Genomic DNA, 15,064 nt, shown 5'->3' on the forward strand with positions numbered 1-15,064 from the left:
AAAAATCCATTTGAAACTTGGAAGCTCATCATTCATTTCAAAACATTATAGATCATTTTGACAGAAACCCTAATTTTAGGTCAACTTCGCAGGGACCTAACTCACTCATTTTTAATTATTTTGAGGTGGGATCAAGTGCATTGGAAAATTTAAGATGTCTACTTCAAATGTTATGTTGGACAAAATTTCATAACTCTAAAAGAAACACATGAAATAATGCAAGACATTATAGGTCAGATTACAGTTGAAAAACTCAGAAGTCCAACTTCAACTGCCCATAACTTTCTCATAAAAAATCCAAATGATGCAAAATTTATATCCAAATTCATTTTCTTGAAAAGATCTACAACTTTCATGTTGGAAGTTTTTTCATTTGAGGCTTTTTTAAGGGAGGCGCCAATTGGATTGGCGCCTCCTCTTAAAAAATACACATAGGCGCCAATTGGATTGGCTAGGGCAGGTGCCCTAGCCAATCCAATTGGCGCCTCCTTGTAATTTTTAAGAGGGGTCGCCAATCCAATTGGCGCCTCCTCCTAAAAGTGGGGTAGATTGGGAAATTTTTTGAAAACTGGGTTATTTTGGGAATTTCTTCGAAAAAGTGGGTTATCTCGGTAAATTTGCCCCATGAATAATATCTTGTGAGTAGTATTCGTGAACAATAATTTTAAAGGAGGAAATAAAATTGATTAATAAAATATAAAAAAATTATTAATGAAGTGATGAAGCTGATTAACAAACACAATTGTTTAAAATAATTTTTAGTTCTAAAATAAAATTGGTTAATGAAATGTAAAAAATTGGTTAATGAAGTGATGAAAGTGGTTAATAAATATTCAGATATTAAAAATATTTTTTTATAATAAAATAAAATTGGTTAATAAAATATAAAATATTGATTAATAAAAATATAAAATTATTAATCATATTAATTTTAAAAATAATAATAATATTTTTTTTATATTTTTATAAATAAAATATTTATTACTATAATATTTCAAATACACTTATGTAACTGTAGCATATATATATATATATATATATATATATATATATATATATATATATATATATATATATATATATATATATATATATATATAAAGTAGTATGTAAATTAAAAACAAAAACACATGTAGGTGTGGCAGGAGAGTTAATTATAAAAAATTTAAAAAATATTATTTACGGTGTAGGTGTAGTCGATAGTGTAAAAATATTATTTTTGATTTTATTATTTCTCAGTTTCTTTATGTAAGTTTTGTGCGTATCTTTTAAATTGAGTGCAATACATTCATGGTGTTTTGCATGCATTAAATTAATTTATGACATAAATAGTTATTGCAAATGGTTCAAATCAAATTAATTGATTATTTGAATAAAAAAATATATAAATGAGTGTCTTCTGTCCTTAGATTTAAATTTTATTTCAATTTTTTCAAAAACTCAAATTTTAAAAGTGTGATTCAAATTAAGATTCTCTAACTCAGATCACAAACAAATTTGATTCAAATAAAATTAAAGGCTCACTCAAATCAAAATCTTCTTTATTGATAGCAATAATAGAAACTATTGTAGTTTAAAGGAGGATTCACCAATACTGTTATTAGATTTTTATTAGAATGAATATAATTATTATTTTAGTTCTTACAAGATTTATTTATATTAAAATTATATTTTTTTAAAATATAAAGACAAATAAATATTACATAAACTAACTTTAATATAAATATATTTTATACAGATTAAATAAAATACAAATGAACAAAAATATAAAAAAAATTGTATACATTCAAGAGTAAAGTCAAAACACAATATATTAACAGAAAATAAAAACATATTCAAGCCTTTATTCAATCAGAAGAACAAAAAGTCTGAGTAGCTTGAGACTAGATATTTTGATTTGTGGTCGAAAAAGTTACCAACGTGGAAACAAAATTCAATTTTGACCAGAATTTTATTTTTCGGGTTACCAATTTAGACTAGTACTAGTATTTTAATGGAAAGTCCTTGGAAATTGAGTAAGTGGATTTGGAATTGTAGTTCCATTAAAGCTAAGACTTCTCCAATCATCAAATGTGAAAACACCCATCCAAGTTTCAGGTTTAGAAGTAAGTATATTTTTTTTCGGAAAATCATGTGATGATATCTTAAAATATTACTAATATTTGGAGTAGAATGAAATTGATGAGGTAGTGTGATATAAATTTTTTATTGTATTACTTAAATATTTTATAATAGAATACATTACTAGTATTTTATAGGTGGTTGTTAAAACCCTTGACATTATTTGAAAGATAAGTTCATGTTTAAATTTTGAATTGAATATTCGTAAGAATGAGATTTTTTGACTTTTGTGTGATATTAGTAAATTTAGTGAGGATTTGTTTCCTTCAGACATTGGGAGACCGATGTTGGGGGATGGAGTTGTTTAGAGGGGATGTTAGTCGAGATGAAAACTTTATCAAGAGATTGTTTATTAAAAGAGTTTATAGGATTGTTGAGTTAATGAATCTTCTATCATAACTAAGAGATCTTCAGAGTGAGTTTCTTCTACTTCGATCATTCATGGGTATTCTCAAATTATTTTTTGGCCTAAGAACATATCAACCTAATCATATAGAAGAAACAAATATTTGGTTTGATAAAGAGTTTGAAGGGCGATTGAAGACGTCGTGGTTGGTGGAGGTCCTTTCTCCGAGAACCTTCAATGGATGGTGACTTCATTACTCATTAGAGTTGGGGATTGGGTTTGTACTCGACAATAGAGTCTGTCTCATACGCTTTGATGTCTTCTATGGCCCAATCTTGATTGTTACATGATCATATATTGAGAGACAGTAGGGTATATGGGATGGACTCTAATTTCGACAAAGCTTTTGTTGGTCTTAGTGTTGCGATTTCAGATTTTGACCGCTTTTGTTGGTCTTAGTGTTGCGATTCCAGATTTTGACCTTAGTAGTTTATTAACAACGACACCACACTGTCCCTCCCTCCTAAAGAACAATATGTTTTCAAAAATGTCCTTTTTAGTAAAGGTGTTTAGAATATGGATATTAAGTTTGATATGACCACAAGACAAAAAATATTTTTTTGTTATTTTTGCAAGCCGCACATGCTTAAGAATTTCTCCTTATTATTCCTATTGATAGGTTAGGTCAACGTATGTCACTAGTGGAGTACCATACTATCCTAAGATATCGTCTTATGATTCCCTTATTTCCTATTGATTAGGTTTGTCATGTTTGTTGCAAGGCGTCTTTGGATACATTTAGGAACACACGATTTATTATAGGAAACTTCCAGACTTCAGATACCGGCATGACCTTGTTAGTGATGTCCTATTTGATATATTTTGACGGTCTAGAGTATTTATGAAGAAAGAGACATGTGAATTTCTTGACTGATCCAGATGAGGGAAGATCGACATTTAGGCAAACAAATACTCTAGTGTACAAATAGATTTGAGAAAAACATGCATGTGTGGACTTGACATGGATTTCTCCATGGGACTAATGACTTGAGGTTTTACCGTGGGACAGAACCATCAAAGCCGTTTGAATTAAAATCACCAAACATAAAAAAAAAAAAAAATCCAATAATCAACGTACTTTCGTACTATTTATCTTTGACACTTTTGATTTTTTAGACCAATACATATAGTTTAATGAAATGGGACAAGTGCATTGCATCATATTCTCCATCATTCAATTATATATATATTTATATTAATTTAATTAATGAACGTAAACTTATTTAATTGGATCCTATTACATTTTATTTGATCAATCTAAAATTTGTTTTGATACTGTGTTTAATGATGAAGTATCAAAGCATAGAAAAATCATAGAAAAATCAACCACTCAATATTCCAATAGCTATAATGCTTTTAATCTGAATGTACAGTAGCTTCCAATATATATATATATATTTTTATGATACTAGTTTAGTAATAGTTTAATCATTAAGATTTTATTAACACGTTCCAATCTTTTCCACAATTTCTCCCACTTTCTTTGTGTTTGTGCAATCAATTACACTCCACTTTTTATTAGCACTACCTTGCCACCAATATTTAAATCCACTAAATCTCAAGAAAACAAACATGCCTCATTTCAGTTCCTACCTCTACAATATAACAAAACCAAATATTCTACAACCCTCATTTTCTTTAACCATATGAAGCACTTTTCTTTCTTTCTTTCTATATTTCTCTATGTATACTTTTCTCATGCTCCAAACACAACTTCTGCAGCAACCTTAACATTACAAAACCAAACTGATTATCAAGCATTGCTCCAATTCAAACACTCAATAAACAATGACCCAAATGGAGTCCTTGACTCTTGGAATTCTTCCACGCACTTCTGCAACTGGCATGGAGTCACATGCAACGCCATGCATCAAAGAGTCACAAACTTGAACTTACAAGGAAACAGTTTACATGGAACACTTTCACCTCACATTGGAAACCTCTCTCGTTTAAGAAACATCAACCTCGAAAACAATAGTTTCATCGAAAAAATACCACGCGAGCTCGGTCGGTTGGTAAGACTACATCAACTCTCTTTGAGCAATAACATGTTTTCAGGAGACATTCCTGAGAGCTTGTCCAATTGCTCCAATCTTAAAGTCTTGCGTTTGCTTAACAACAATCTCACCGGTAAAATACCAACCGAAATTGCCTTTCTTCGAAAGCTTCTCGTAGTAAACATCGGAAAAAACCATTTAACCGGAGAGGTTCCTTCTTTCATAGGTAACCTTTCTTCCTTGATAAGTCTTGGTCTTGCTTTCAACAACTTAGAGAGAGATGTTCCACAAGAAATATGTCTGCTAAGAAACTTGAGAACTATAGAAGTTGTCGCGAACAAATTATCGGGTATGTTTCCGCCTTGTTTTTATAATATGTCATCTCTTGAATCGATCTCAGCTACTCAGAATCACTTCCGCGGTTCTCTTCCGTCGAATATGTTCCAAACACTACCTAATCTTCAAGTTTTTAAAATTGGAGTGAATCGATTCTCAGGCACGATCCCAACTTCCATTGCAAATGCTTCTAATTTGACATCATTTGACATTGGTGCAAACCATTTTGTTGGACAAGTTCCAAGTCTAGGGAAGCTACGAGATCTTCATTTGTTAAACCTCGAGTTCAACATTCTAGGTGACAATTCAAGTAATAATTTAGATTTTTTGAAAACATTGACAAATTGTAGTAAGTTACAAGCTCTTAGTATAGCTGCTAATAATTTAGGAGGTTTTCTCCCAAATTCTATAGGCAATTTATCCTACAACCTTAGTGAACTATACCTTGGGGGTAATGAGATATCAGGAAAAGTTCCTAAAGAGTTAGGAAATCTAGTAAACTTAATCCTCTTGAGCTTGGGACATAACCACTTTGAAGGAACTATTCCAACAAGTTTTGGACAGTTCAAGAACATGCAACTGTTAGATTTGCGCGAAAACAAGTTGTCGGGAGAAATACCGTTTTTCATAGGCAATCTCAGTCAGTTGTCTGATCTGTGGATGGAAGAAAACATGTTAGAAGGAAATATTCCTTTGAGTATAGGGAAGTGTCAAAAGTTGCAATTTCTAAACCTTTCACAAAACAATCTTCGAGGAACCATACCTTTAGAACTTTTTCGAATTTCGTCTTTAACAAAAGGATTGGACTTATCACGCAATTCATTGAGTGGTAGTTTACCTGACGAAGTCGGTTTCTTGAAAAATATTGGTAAGCTAGATGTGTCTGAAAATCGTCTGTCAGGTGACATACCGATAACCATTTGCGAATGCGTAAGCTTAGAGTACCTTCGTTTACAGGGCAACTCTTTTCGCGGAACCTTACCTTCCAAATTGTCATCTCTCAAAAGTCTTAAATATTTAGACTTGTCGAGAAATCAATTGTCGGGATCGATTCCTATAGACTTGCAGAATATTCCTCTTCTAGAATACTTGAATGTATCTTTCAACAAGTTGGAAGGAGAGGTTCCAATCAAAGGTGTCTTTCAAAATGCAAGTCGGTTAGGAGTGACAGGAAATAATAAGCTTTGTGGAGGAATTTCAGAGTTGCATCTATCACCATGCCATGTCAACCGGATAGCTGTGATCATCAGTGTGATTGTTTTCCTTCTTATATTATTGTTTGCTCTAACCATGTACATGATGAGGAAAAGAAACAGAAAACCATCTTTTGATACACCGACAATTCACCAACTAGATAAGGTTTCATACCAAGAACTACATCAAGGAACGGACGGGTTCTCAGAGAGAAACTTGATTGGATCGGGAAGTTTTGGTTCTGTATACAAAGGAAATCTTGCATCACAAGGTAAAGTTGTTGCTATAAAGGTTCTGAACCTTAAAAAGAAAGGAGCGCATAAGAGTTTTATCGCGGAATGTAATGCACTAAAAAATATCAGACATCGAAACTTGGTCAAGATTTTAACATGTTGTTCTAGTACTGATTATAGAGGTGAAGAATTTAAGGCTTTAGTTTTTGATTATATGAAAAATGGAAGCTTAGAAGACTGGCTTCATCATCCAACGACAGCGAATTCAGAACATCCAAGAATGTTGAGCCTTGTTCAAAGATTAAATATCATGATTGATATTGGTTATGCATTACATTATCTTCATCGCGAATGTGAGCAATTAGTCCTTCACTGTGATATAAAGCCGAGCAACATCCTTCTCGACGAAGACATGGTTGCTCATGTGAGCGATTTTGGTATAACAAAACTTGTCTCGACCATTGATAATGCATCTTATAAGGAAACTAGTACTGTCAGAATAAAAGGGACCATTGGTTATGCTCCTCCAGGTATGTCCAAAACTCTTTAGCCATTTATTGATCATTAAAATCTCCTATATATTGAACCGTAACAATGTTTTACGCATATTTTAGAGTATGGAATGAGTTCTGAAGTATCGAGCTGCGGTGACATGTATAGCTTTGGAATACTCGTGTTGGAAATGATTACTGGAAGACGACCTACGGATGAAATGTTTGAAGATGGTCTGAATCTACATACATTTGTTGAGAATTCATTTCATGGTAGTATTATGCAGATTTTGGATCCAAATCTTGTACCAAGAGATGAAGAGGCAACAGTAGAGAAGTGCTTAGTTTCAGTTCTAAGGATTGGACTTGTTTGTTCAATGGAATCACCCAAAGATAGAATGAACATAGTAGATGTTACTAAAGAGTTAGATATAATCAAAAAGGTCTTTCTTGATGGTGAGATAAACTAAGATTTATATGTTTTTGTAACACTTACAAGATTGGTTTCAGAAACTCTAAACTGCACCAATATGCATCATTCATGTAACATATATTATCATACTATACAAAATCATTAAGTTCTGCAAACCAGTGTTGTTTTATCGCATTAACTTGCCTTTATGGATTAAGTTTTTCATTAAGGTTGCGTGGCATGACAAAAAGAAATAGCTGGAAACTGTTTTTGGATTAAAAGTAAGGATTAACGTTGCTTCTGTTTTTTTCACCTCGAACCACACAGTATTCATCTGCAAAGATTTAATGTTATTTTCTCAAGAGTAGAAACCTTCAAAAAGAGGAATAATTTAATAAACATAATTTCATGAAAATACTTAGTTACATATATTAAGAGATTTTGATTCAAGTGTTAGTCAGAAATGCCACACAAACAATTTTATGGTAGGCCGAAATTTTCTTAGTCAGAAATGCCACACAAACAATTCTATAGACAATGTTAGGTGAATGTAAATTTTTGGAACATGTCAATATTTTAATAGGGAAATTAATTTGAAGAAGTTTGTTAAATTTCATACCGTTAGAAAAAATAAGTGTGTTTATATTTTAGTTAAAAAAAAATAGTCTTATGTTGTTCACATTAAATGTTTTGGCTAACTTACTTCCTCATATAAATAAATCATTTGTTTCATTACAAACACACCAAAAGTTTCTATTGAATTTTCCATTCTTTATTCTCATAGCTTTAACAACTTACTTAGTTATCTTTGAAGAATTATTTAAATTTCTCATTGTTTGAGAAATTATGACGATGGATCTTTATATAAATACTACGAGTAATATTTATACCTAACATATTTATTGGTCTTTGTATCATCATAGGATATATTTTTAGACCGATTATCTATCGTGTAAGTAGTAATCGAACAATATCGAACCGTGTTCTTTTATCCTGAAGGTGTCGTAGTTGAATAACTGCTTTGCACAACTTTGAGTAGTGTCGCGAAACGTCTTAAAACAACAATTTCAAACTACCCGATAATTTCTTCATGACAATTTTTCAAAACCGTAAAACAACAATTTCAAGACGTTTCAAACTACCATGGCTACCAAAGAGATTACTGGTACTTTTGTGTCTGTTGTCTATGACAAACCATTCAAGTTTGAGAGAAGTCACTTCAAACGTAGGCAATAAAAGATAAAGTTTCTCTTAACGTTGAAAAAGGTTGTCAATATTCTGATCGAGAACATTCATGTTGCTCCTTTAGAATTAACCAAACTTACTAATGGTAAGAAATATGTATATTCAAATAGAACACTTAATAATATTGAACTTGAATCTGTTGCAAAAATTAAAGCAAACGATTTACAACTCAAGAAAGAAATCTTCTTGTGGAAAGAGAATGATTATCTTTACAAAATCATATTTTGAATGGACTCGCAGATGATACGTATGATTATTACACTAGTTGTGACACTGTAAAACAGATTTGGGAAGCTCTGAAAAAGAAGTATGACACCGAAGAGGCTAGAACAAGTATGTTGTTAGTCGCTACTTGAAGTATCATATGGGATGTGAAAGGTATATGGAGGCTCAATGTCACAAACTTCAAAAGATTGTTCATGAGATCATCATTGTAGGTATGTCTTTTGATAAACAACGTCAATTATTTTTATTATTGACAAACTCCCCCCCCCCCCCCCCCCCCAACTTATAAGCTTTTAAAATTTTTGTTTCACCACAAAACAAAAGAGTTTTTAAGCAATGTGGAATTTTATATGAAACCACTGCACCATATTCTCCTAAAATGAATAGTAAAGCATACAGAAACAATATAGCTCATACTGAATTAGTTGTTGATATTATGTTGAATTTTTGTGTTGCATCTCACTGGTGAGGGGAATTTCATTGTTTGTTTGATATGTCTTGAATATAGTTCTTAAGTCTAAAAATAAGTTCTCTTATTAGATAACAAAGAAAAAACAACCAAACTTATCTTATTTTAGAACTTGGGGTTGCTTATGTCAGAATTCTGGACCCGAGGCAAGTTATACATCTTATTAGAGCCTATGAATGTGTTTCATTGTGTATGTAGCAAAAGTAAGACATATAAGTTTTTGACATAAATGCTAAAGTGATCATAGAATCAAATGGTGTTGAATTATATGGAGATAAATTTCCTTTTAAATTGAGAAATAGTGGGGACACTTAATCTAATCACGTTCTTGTGATAAGAAGCACCGAAAACAACGAAGAAGTAGAAATAAAACTTCAACGTAGTAAAAGAGTCAGAGTTTCTAATGACTATGTGTCTGACTATGCGGCCTATACATTAGAAGAAGATCCAACAAATCTTCAAGAAATTGTGTCATCTCTAGATGCATATTTGTGGCAAGAAGCTATTAATGATGATACTTAGTAGACTTTCCCCCTAGTTGCAAACTAATCAGTTGTAAATGGATTTTCAAAAAGAAACTAAAATCTGATGGCACTGTTGATAAATAAAAGACTCTCCTTGTATCCAAAGGTTTTAGGAAGAGATAAAATATATTTTTATTCGATACTTTTTCTCTGGTTACTAGAATTACATCTATTAGGTTACTAATTTCAATTGCTTCTAATTATAACTTAGTAGTACACCAAATGGATTTTAAAACAGTTTATTTTAATGGTGACTTAGAAGAAGAAAACTATACGGACCAACCAGAATGGTTTGTGATGGGTAAGAAAACAAGGCTTGCAAGTTAGATAAGTGTTTGTATGGTCTAAAACAAGCTCCCAAGTAAGGTCATAAAAAGTTTGATAACTTAATGATATCAAATGAGTACAGAGTGAACGAAAGTGACAAATGTGTTTATTACAAATCTGAAAATAGAATTTGCAATATAATATGTCTCTATGTAGATGACTTACTTATATTTTGATCAAAACCTTCATAATGATGTGAAATCACTGTTGTATAACAATTTTGATATAAAAGACCTCTGAGTAGCCATAGTGATTCTTGGAACCTATATCTCTAGATCTGAAAAGGAAATATTTGTGGATCAATCTCACTATGTGAAGAAGATCTTAGATAAATATATTTATTTTGATTGTAAACCTGGTTGCACACGATCTTAGTTTTATACTATTTAAGAACATTGTTGATAACGTTAGACAATCTGAGTATGAAAGCATAATTGATAGTCATATGCATGCCACTGATTTTATTAGACCCGACATTGCATATGTCATAGGATTGTTGTGTAGGTTTATAAGTAGATAGAGAAATGAGCATTAGAAATACATTGAGAGAGTAAAGTGATACCTTAAGAGGACCATGAATCTCAGTTTACATTATCAGAGACTTCCTACTATACTTGAAGGATACAACAATGCGGATTAGAACACCTTATCAGATGATTCCAAAGTAACTAGTGGCTATATATTCAGTAACGTTGGATATGTTGTATCCTGGAAATCAAATAAATTGGCTATCTTGGCTAACTTCACAATGGAGTCTGAAATGATAGTATTAGTGATCACTAGTGAAAAAACAAGTTGGTTGAGATTCTTTCTAGCTGAGATCCCTTTACGGAAAAACCTATGTCAACTGTGTTGATCCACTGCAATAGTACCATGACTATTTCAAAAATTTAGAACATTTATTATAATGGTAAGAGACATCAATAAGAAGGAAGCATGACATTGTTAGAGAATGTATCTCTAAAGGAGCTGTAAGAATGGATCATGTACACACTGGTGAAATTTTAGCAGATCCTTTGATGAAAGGGTTAGCTAGAGAGAAAGTCCATAATACATCCAAGAAGATTAGACTAATGCATATAGAGAAATGAATACTCATGATGGTAACCCGACCTAATAGACTGGATATCCCAAGAAATAAGTTCAATGGGTAATAACAAGCTGTCAGTAATATGAGGTGATCATGCTAGTATAAATAAGAGAAACATGAATCTTGAAGCAAAAAGAGGATGAGATGATAGAAACTCTTAATTAAATTTATACTTTGTATGAAGGAGTACCTAACTATAGGAGTACTATTTGTAAATCCACCTGTGTGATTGTAGAACTTAGGTCGGTTCTTATGAAATTTTGAGGCAAAATTTCCTAGAGCCTTCACTAAACTAGAATAGATGTACAGGGCCATTAAAGCACATGATTATCAGAATAAACCTAAAGAAAATGTTATGTGTCTGTTTGATGTCTGAGATAGAGTTCAAGACAATTGTGTCACTCTTGTTGAATCAAAATCTTACTTGCCAAGCAAAGGTCCAAGTCGTAGGCACTTATGTTTATGCACGATCTTAGAATCATTTGATGTTACTTATAAAACACTTTTAAATTCAAGTGTGGGATTGTTGGAACATGTCAATATTTTAATAGGGAGATGAATTTGAAAAAGTTCCTTAAGTCCCACATTGTTATAAAAAATACGTATGTTTGTGTTTTAGTTGAAAACATCTTTAGTTTCACATTGCTTAGATTAGATATCTTGGCCAACTTACTTCAATATATAAGAAAAACACTTGTTTCATTCCAGAATACACCAAAAAAGTTCTATTGAGTTTTTCTTTCCTCACTCTCATAACTCGGTGTCATTCAAATTATTGAAACACTAACTTCTCCCCTTTTAATCTACTCGTTGATTTTTTCGAGTATTTTTTTGAATTCTCTCTAGAGAATTATTTTAATTTCTCCTCGTTTGAGTTGAGAAATTATCAAGTATTAATTTTTTTATCCTCTTTGAAGAACTATTTGAATTTCTTTTTGTTTGAGAAATTATTTTGAGTGGTCACAACTAAACATAAGTTAGTTGAATCTCTCTCAAGTCCATTGGGTCTATTGTGGTCACTGAAATTCTAGACTCTCTCAAAGTATAACAAGATTGAATAATATGAACATTATGGTTATATTTTGTATTAATAACACCACTAACCAAATAATGTGAAGATTATGGAACCACAAGTTGGGAAAGTTGCACATATAAAATCAAGTAAACATAACACACACAAAAAGAGAATATAACAAGTCAAACATGAGGCGTCATGTATCCCAAAATAGAGGAAACACTCTTGCGTTACTTGTATAGATTCCCGAAAGAGACAATGACTTCTGATCTCATTTAGACTTAAGGTGTTCATTATTGGAGAGATGAACTCAGATTTGATTATGTACTCTGGTTTAATGTTAATGTTTGAAGTGTCAGTCCAAAGTCGGGGGGTTGTACCTGCAAACACTATGATGGTCAAGTCAGTGACTATCATAAGTGGGATGTATTTTTATGGTTAAAAATTTGTACCTAAATTTTGAGGCCTACTTTAGGATTTATAGTCGAGATATAGGGTATTGGGTCTCTAAAACATTCTATTTTGATGACATTTGTGTTCCGGTGATAATATTTATTGATATCTAGCCTTCGTCTAATATCTCTTGACCTTTAGAGGTCGTTTTAGACCTTCTTCATAATGGTCTAAGTGTTGGCCAAATGACTTCAAATACAAAAGGGTAGTGAATTGTGATATTCGAAGTTCAAAAATAATTTTAAAAAACTTTGATTTTTGAAAACGCTCATATTAGTATAGGTAAACAAACAGAGAGATAGCAACATAAAGATAGAAATAAGTTGAAGAAGAAGATAAATATGTAGTGGAAAGAAAATAAACAATGGAAAATAAAAAGAGAAGGGATAAAGAGATTGTACCAAATACTTATATATGTCTAGTCTAACCACTTAGCCTACTCTTGTCCTCAAGAGTTTTCTCTTAAGAGTTTCGATAAAATCAACCTTGAACTTTTACAAGACCGGTCTAAACAACTTGCAACAACACTTGAAGTTTTTACACATAATTAGCCCACAAACAATCTAACAATGAACAAAGCTTAGCAATGTTTTATTGTTGTGACTTAGCAATATTTTGTTTTTATAATGTGACTTAGCAGTGTTTTGAGTCTTATATGTTTTTGTTATTGTTGAGAATGTTATATATGTTGTTGTTGTTGTTGTTTTGTTGATATCTAGACGATTCAAAATATATTCCCCTGATTGACTCCTTATGCAATTTTCATTTCGTTCAACCCAACATGTCTAGAGCATAGTAAAGTGATAAAGATATAATTGAGTTTATTATGTCATACGTGGATTGCTTGTTTCACCAACCCCTCACTGAACATATAACCTTTCAATTTTTTTAGAAAATAATAATTTGTAAAATAAAGTTATATTTGATGAACAACTTATAATAATCAATACTTTTCGAGCTTTCATCGACTCATTATTCATCTCTCGCTCTTTAATTGTTAGAAATTCTTATTCATGATGATGATGAATTTCTCCACAAATTCGATGCTTTTCATAATTAACTAGTAGAGAAAGAAGTTTTGATTAAAGAATTAGAAGCATCGAACCAAATTCTAACTGTTAAAGAGTGAAAGATGAATAATGAGTTGTAGGATGCCCAAAAAGCATTGATTAATGTAAGTTGTTCTTCAAATATAACTTAATTTTTCAGATTATTATTTTCTCAATCAATTTGAAAGGTTATATGTTCAATGATCTATTGGTACACACCATTATAAAATGGAAAAATGTTGTTGTTGGTATCGAACCCATGACCATGCTATTTTTCACTACGATTAGACATTCCAACCATGGTGAAATATGATGTGTTATCAAGTTGTTTACCACAATAATTATATGGTGGACAGTATGACACTTTCTATCACACTCTTCGTTACTATGGACGAATAACCATGATGAAATATTTCTTCCAACCGTGGCGAAATATAGTTTTCCTAGTAATGGATGAAGGAGACCACATTGATCTCCATTGCCTTTTCTCTATCCTCTTTTTAATCGCATTGTAACTTTGTGTGTCCTTCATTCCCCATAGAGATCAATGGATATTGTCATCACCTTGTTGTGGAAATTGTAATACTCCAATTTGAGATAGAGTGAGGAAACTACCGTGTATAGGATTACTACCAAAGGCCTATCCAAAATAAAGACATTTCTGTTGGGAACTACCAAAAATTGTAAGTCAATCTTTCCGGTGTCTCTCCCTTCTTCTAAGATGACCCTCAACTGAATGTATCCCCAATGATAGGTTATGGCTACCACTTCTTCCTTCAGGATCAGGCGGAAGAGTCTTATGTCCTCGATGTCGATTGCAAGTTAGTGATCTCGAGGCCTTTCCATGTGGTGTAGTTGTGCTAACGAGGGTTGGCTCTAGTGTTGCAGCTTAGTTTCCCCAGAAGGCTACCGTTTTTTATAATGTTGTCCATTGGTGGGGCGTATTGAAATATCTCTTCATTCCTGAGTATCCTATCGACCATGAATTTTAAGGTCGGTTGGTGTACTAGGTTGTATACATTGTTTAGTAAGTCAGTGACTCTCTATACTCCAAAATTTGCTTGGGCATTTATTGTCCAGGTCTAATAGGTTGTGAAAGAGGTCGATGTGATGGTTCCCTATGACAAGGTTGTTGTATATGTATGAAGAACGAGAGAGCTTGAAGCACTCCTTGACCAACTCTTGGAGGAACAAGATCTTATTGTGTAGGTCCAGATGGAGATGCCACCAGAATAGGATCACTTTCCACTAGAAAGGGAGAAGGAAGAGGTAGAGTTTTGGTAGCTTCAGCAGCCGCAACAATAATTTATTGTTGGGCAGCAGATCAAGTGATTTTGAATATCATTATGCTCAATGAATTTGATAATAAACTTGTTTGAGGAGGAGATGAAAACTTCAAGAAAAGAGATCAGTGAACTGGATCTTTGATGGATAAACGATGACTTTTCGTGAAAATTAGCAAGAGTCGGAAGTCGAT

The 15,064-nt window shown here is 32.2% G+C and overlaps 1 protein-coding gene across 1 annotated transcript; it reads left to right on the plus strand.

Moving 5' to 3' along the window:
- Nucleotides 1-4,029: 4,029 nt before the first annotated feature.
- LOC127097939 (probable LRR receptor-like serine/threonine-protein kinase At3g47570) lies at nt 4,030-7,369 on the plus strand. The gene is made up of 2 exons (XM_051036436.1): nt 4,030-6,817; nt 6,902-7,369. The coding sequence occupies exons 1-2, from the start codon at nt 4,174-4,176 to the stop codon at nt 7,246-7,248; spliced, it is 2,991 nt and encodes a 996-aa protein (XP_050892393.1). The 5' UTR covers nt 4,030-4,173; the 3' UTR covers nt 7,249-7,369.
- Nucleotides 7,370-15,064: the final 7,695 nt, after the last annotated feature.

The sequence above is a fragment of the Lathyrus oleraceus genome, chromosome 6 (assembly GCF_024323335.1).
Source record: "Lathyrus oleraceus cultivar Zhongwan6 chromosome 6, CAAS_Psat_ZW6_1.0, whole genome shotgun sequence".
Taxonomy (NCBI): Eukaryota; Viridiplantae; Streptophyta; class Magnoliopsida; order Fabales; family Fabaceae; genus Lathyrus; species Lathyrus oleraceus.

Excerpts from the sequence above, each read along its gene's own strand:
- LOC127097939 (XM_051036436.1), top strand. The coding sequence starts at position 4,174 with ATGAAGCACTTTTCTTTCTTTCTTTCTATATTTCTCTATGTATACTTT. Across the intron at positions 6,818-6,901 it reads CATTGGTTATGCTCCTCCAG|AGTATGGAATGAGTTCTGAA; the intron begins GTATGTCCAAAA and ends CGCATATTTTAG.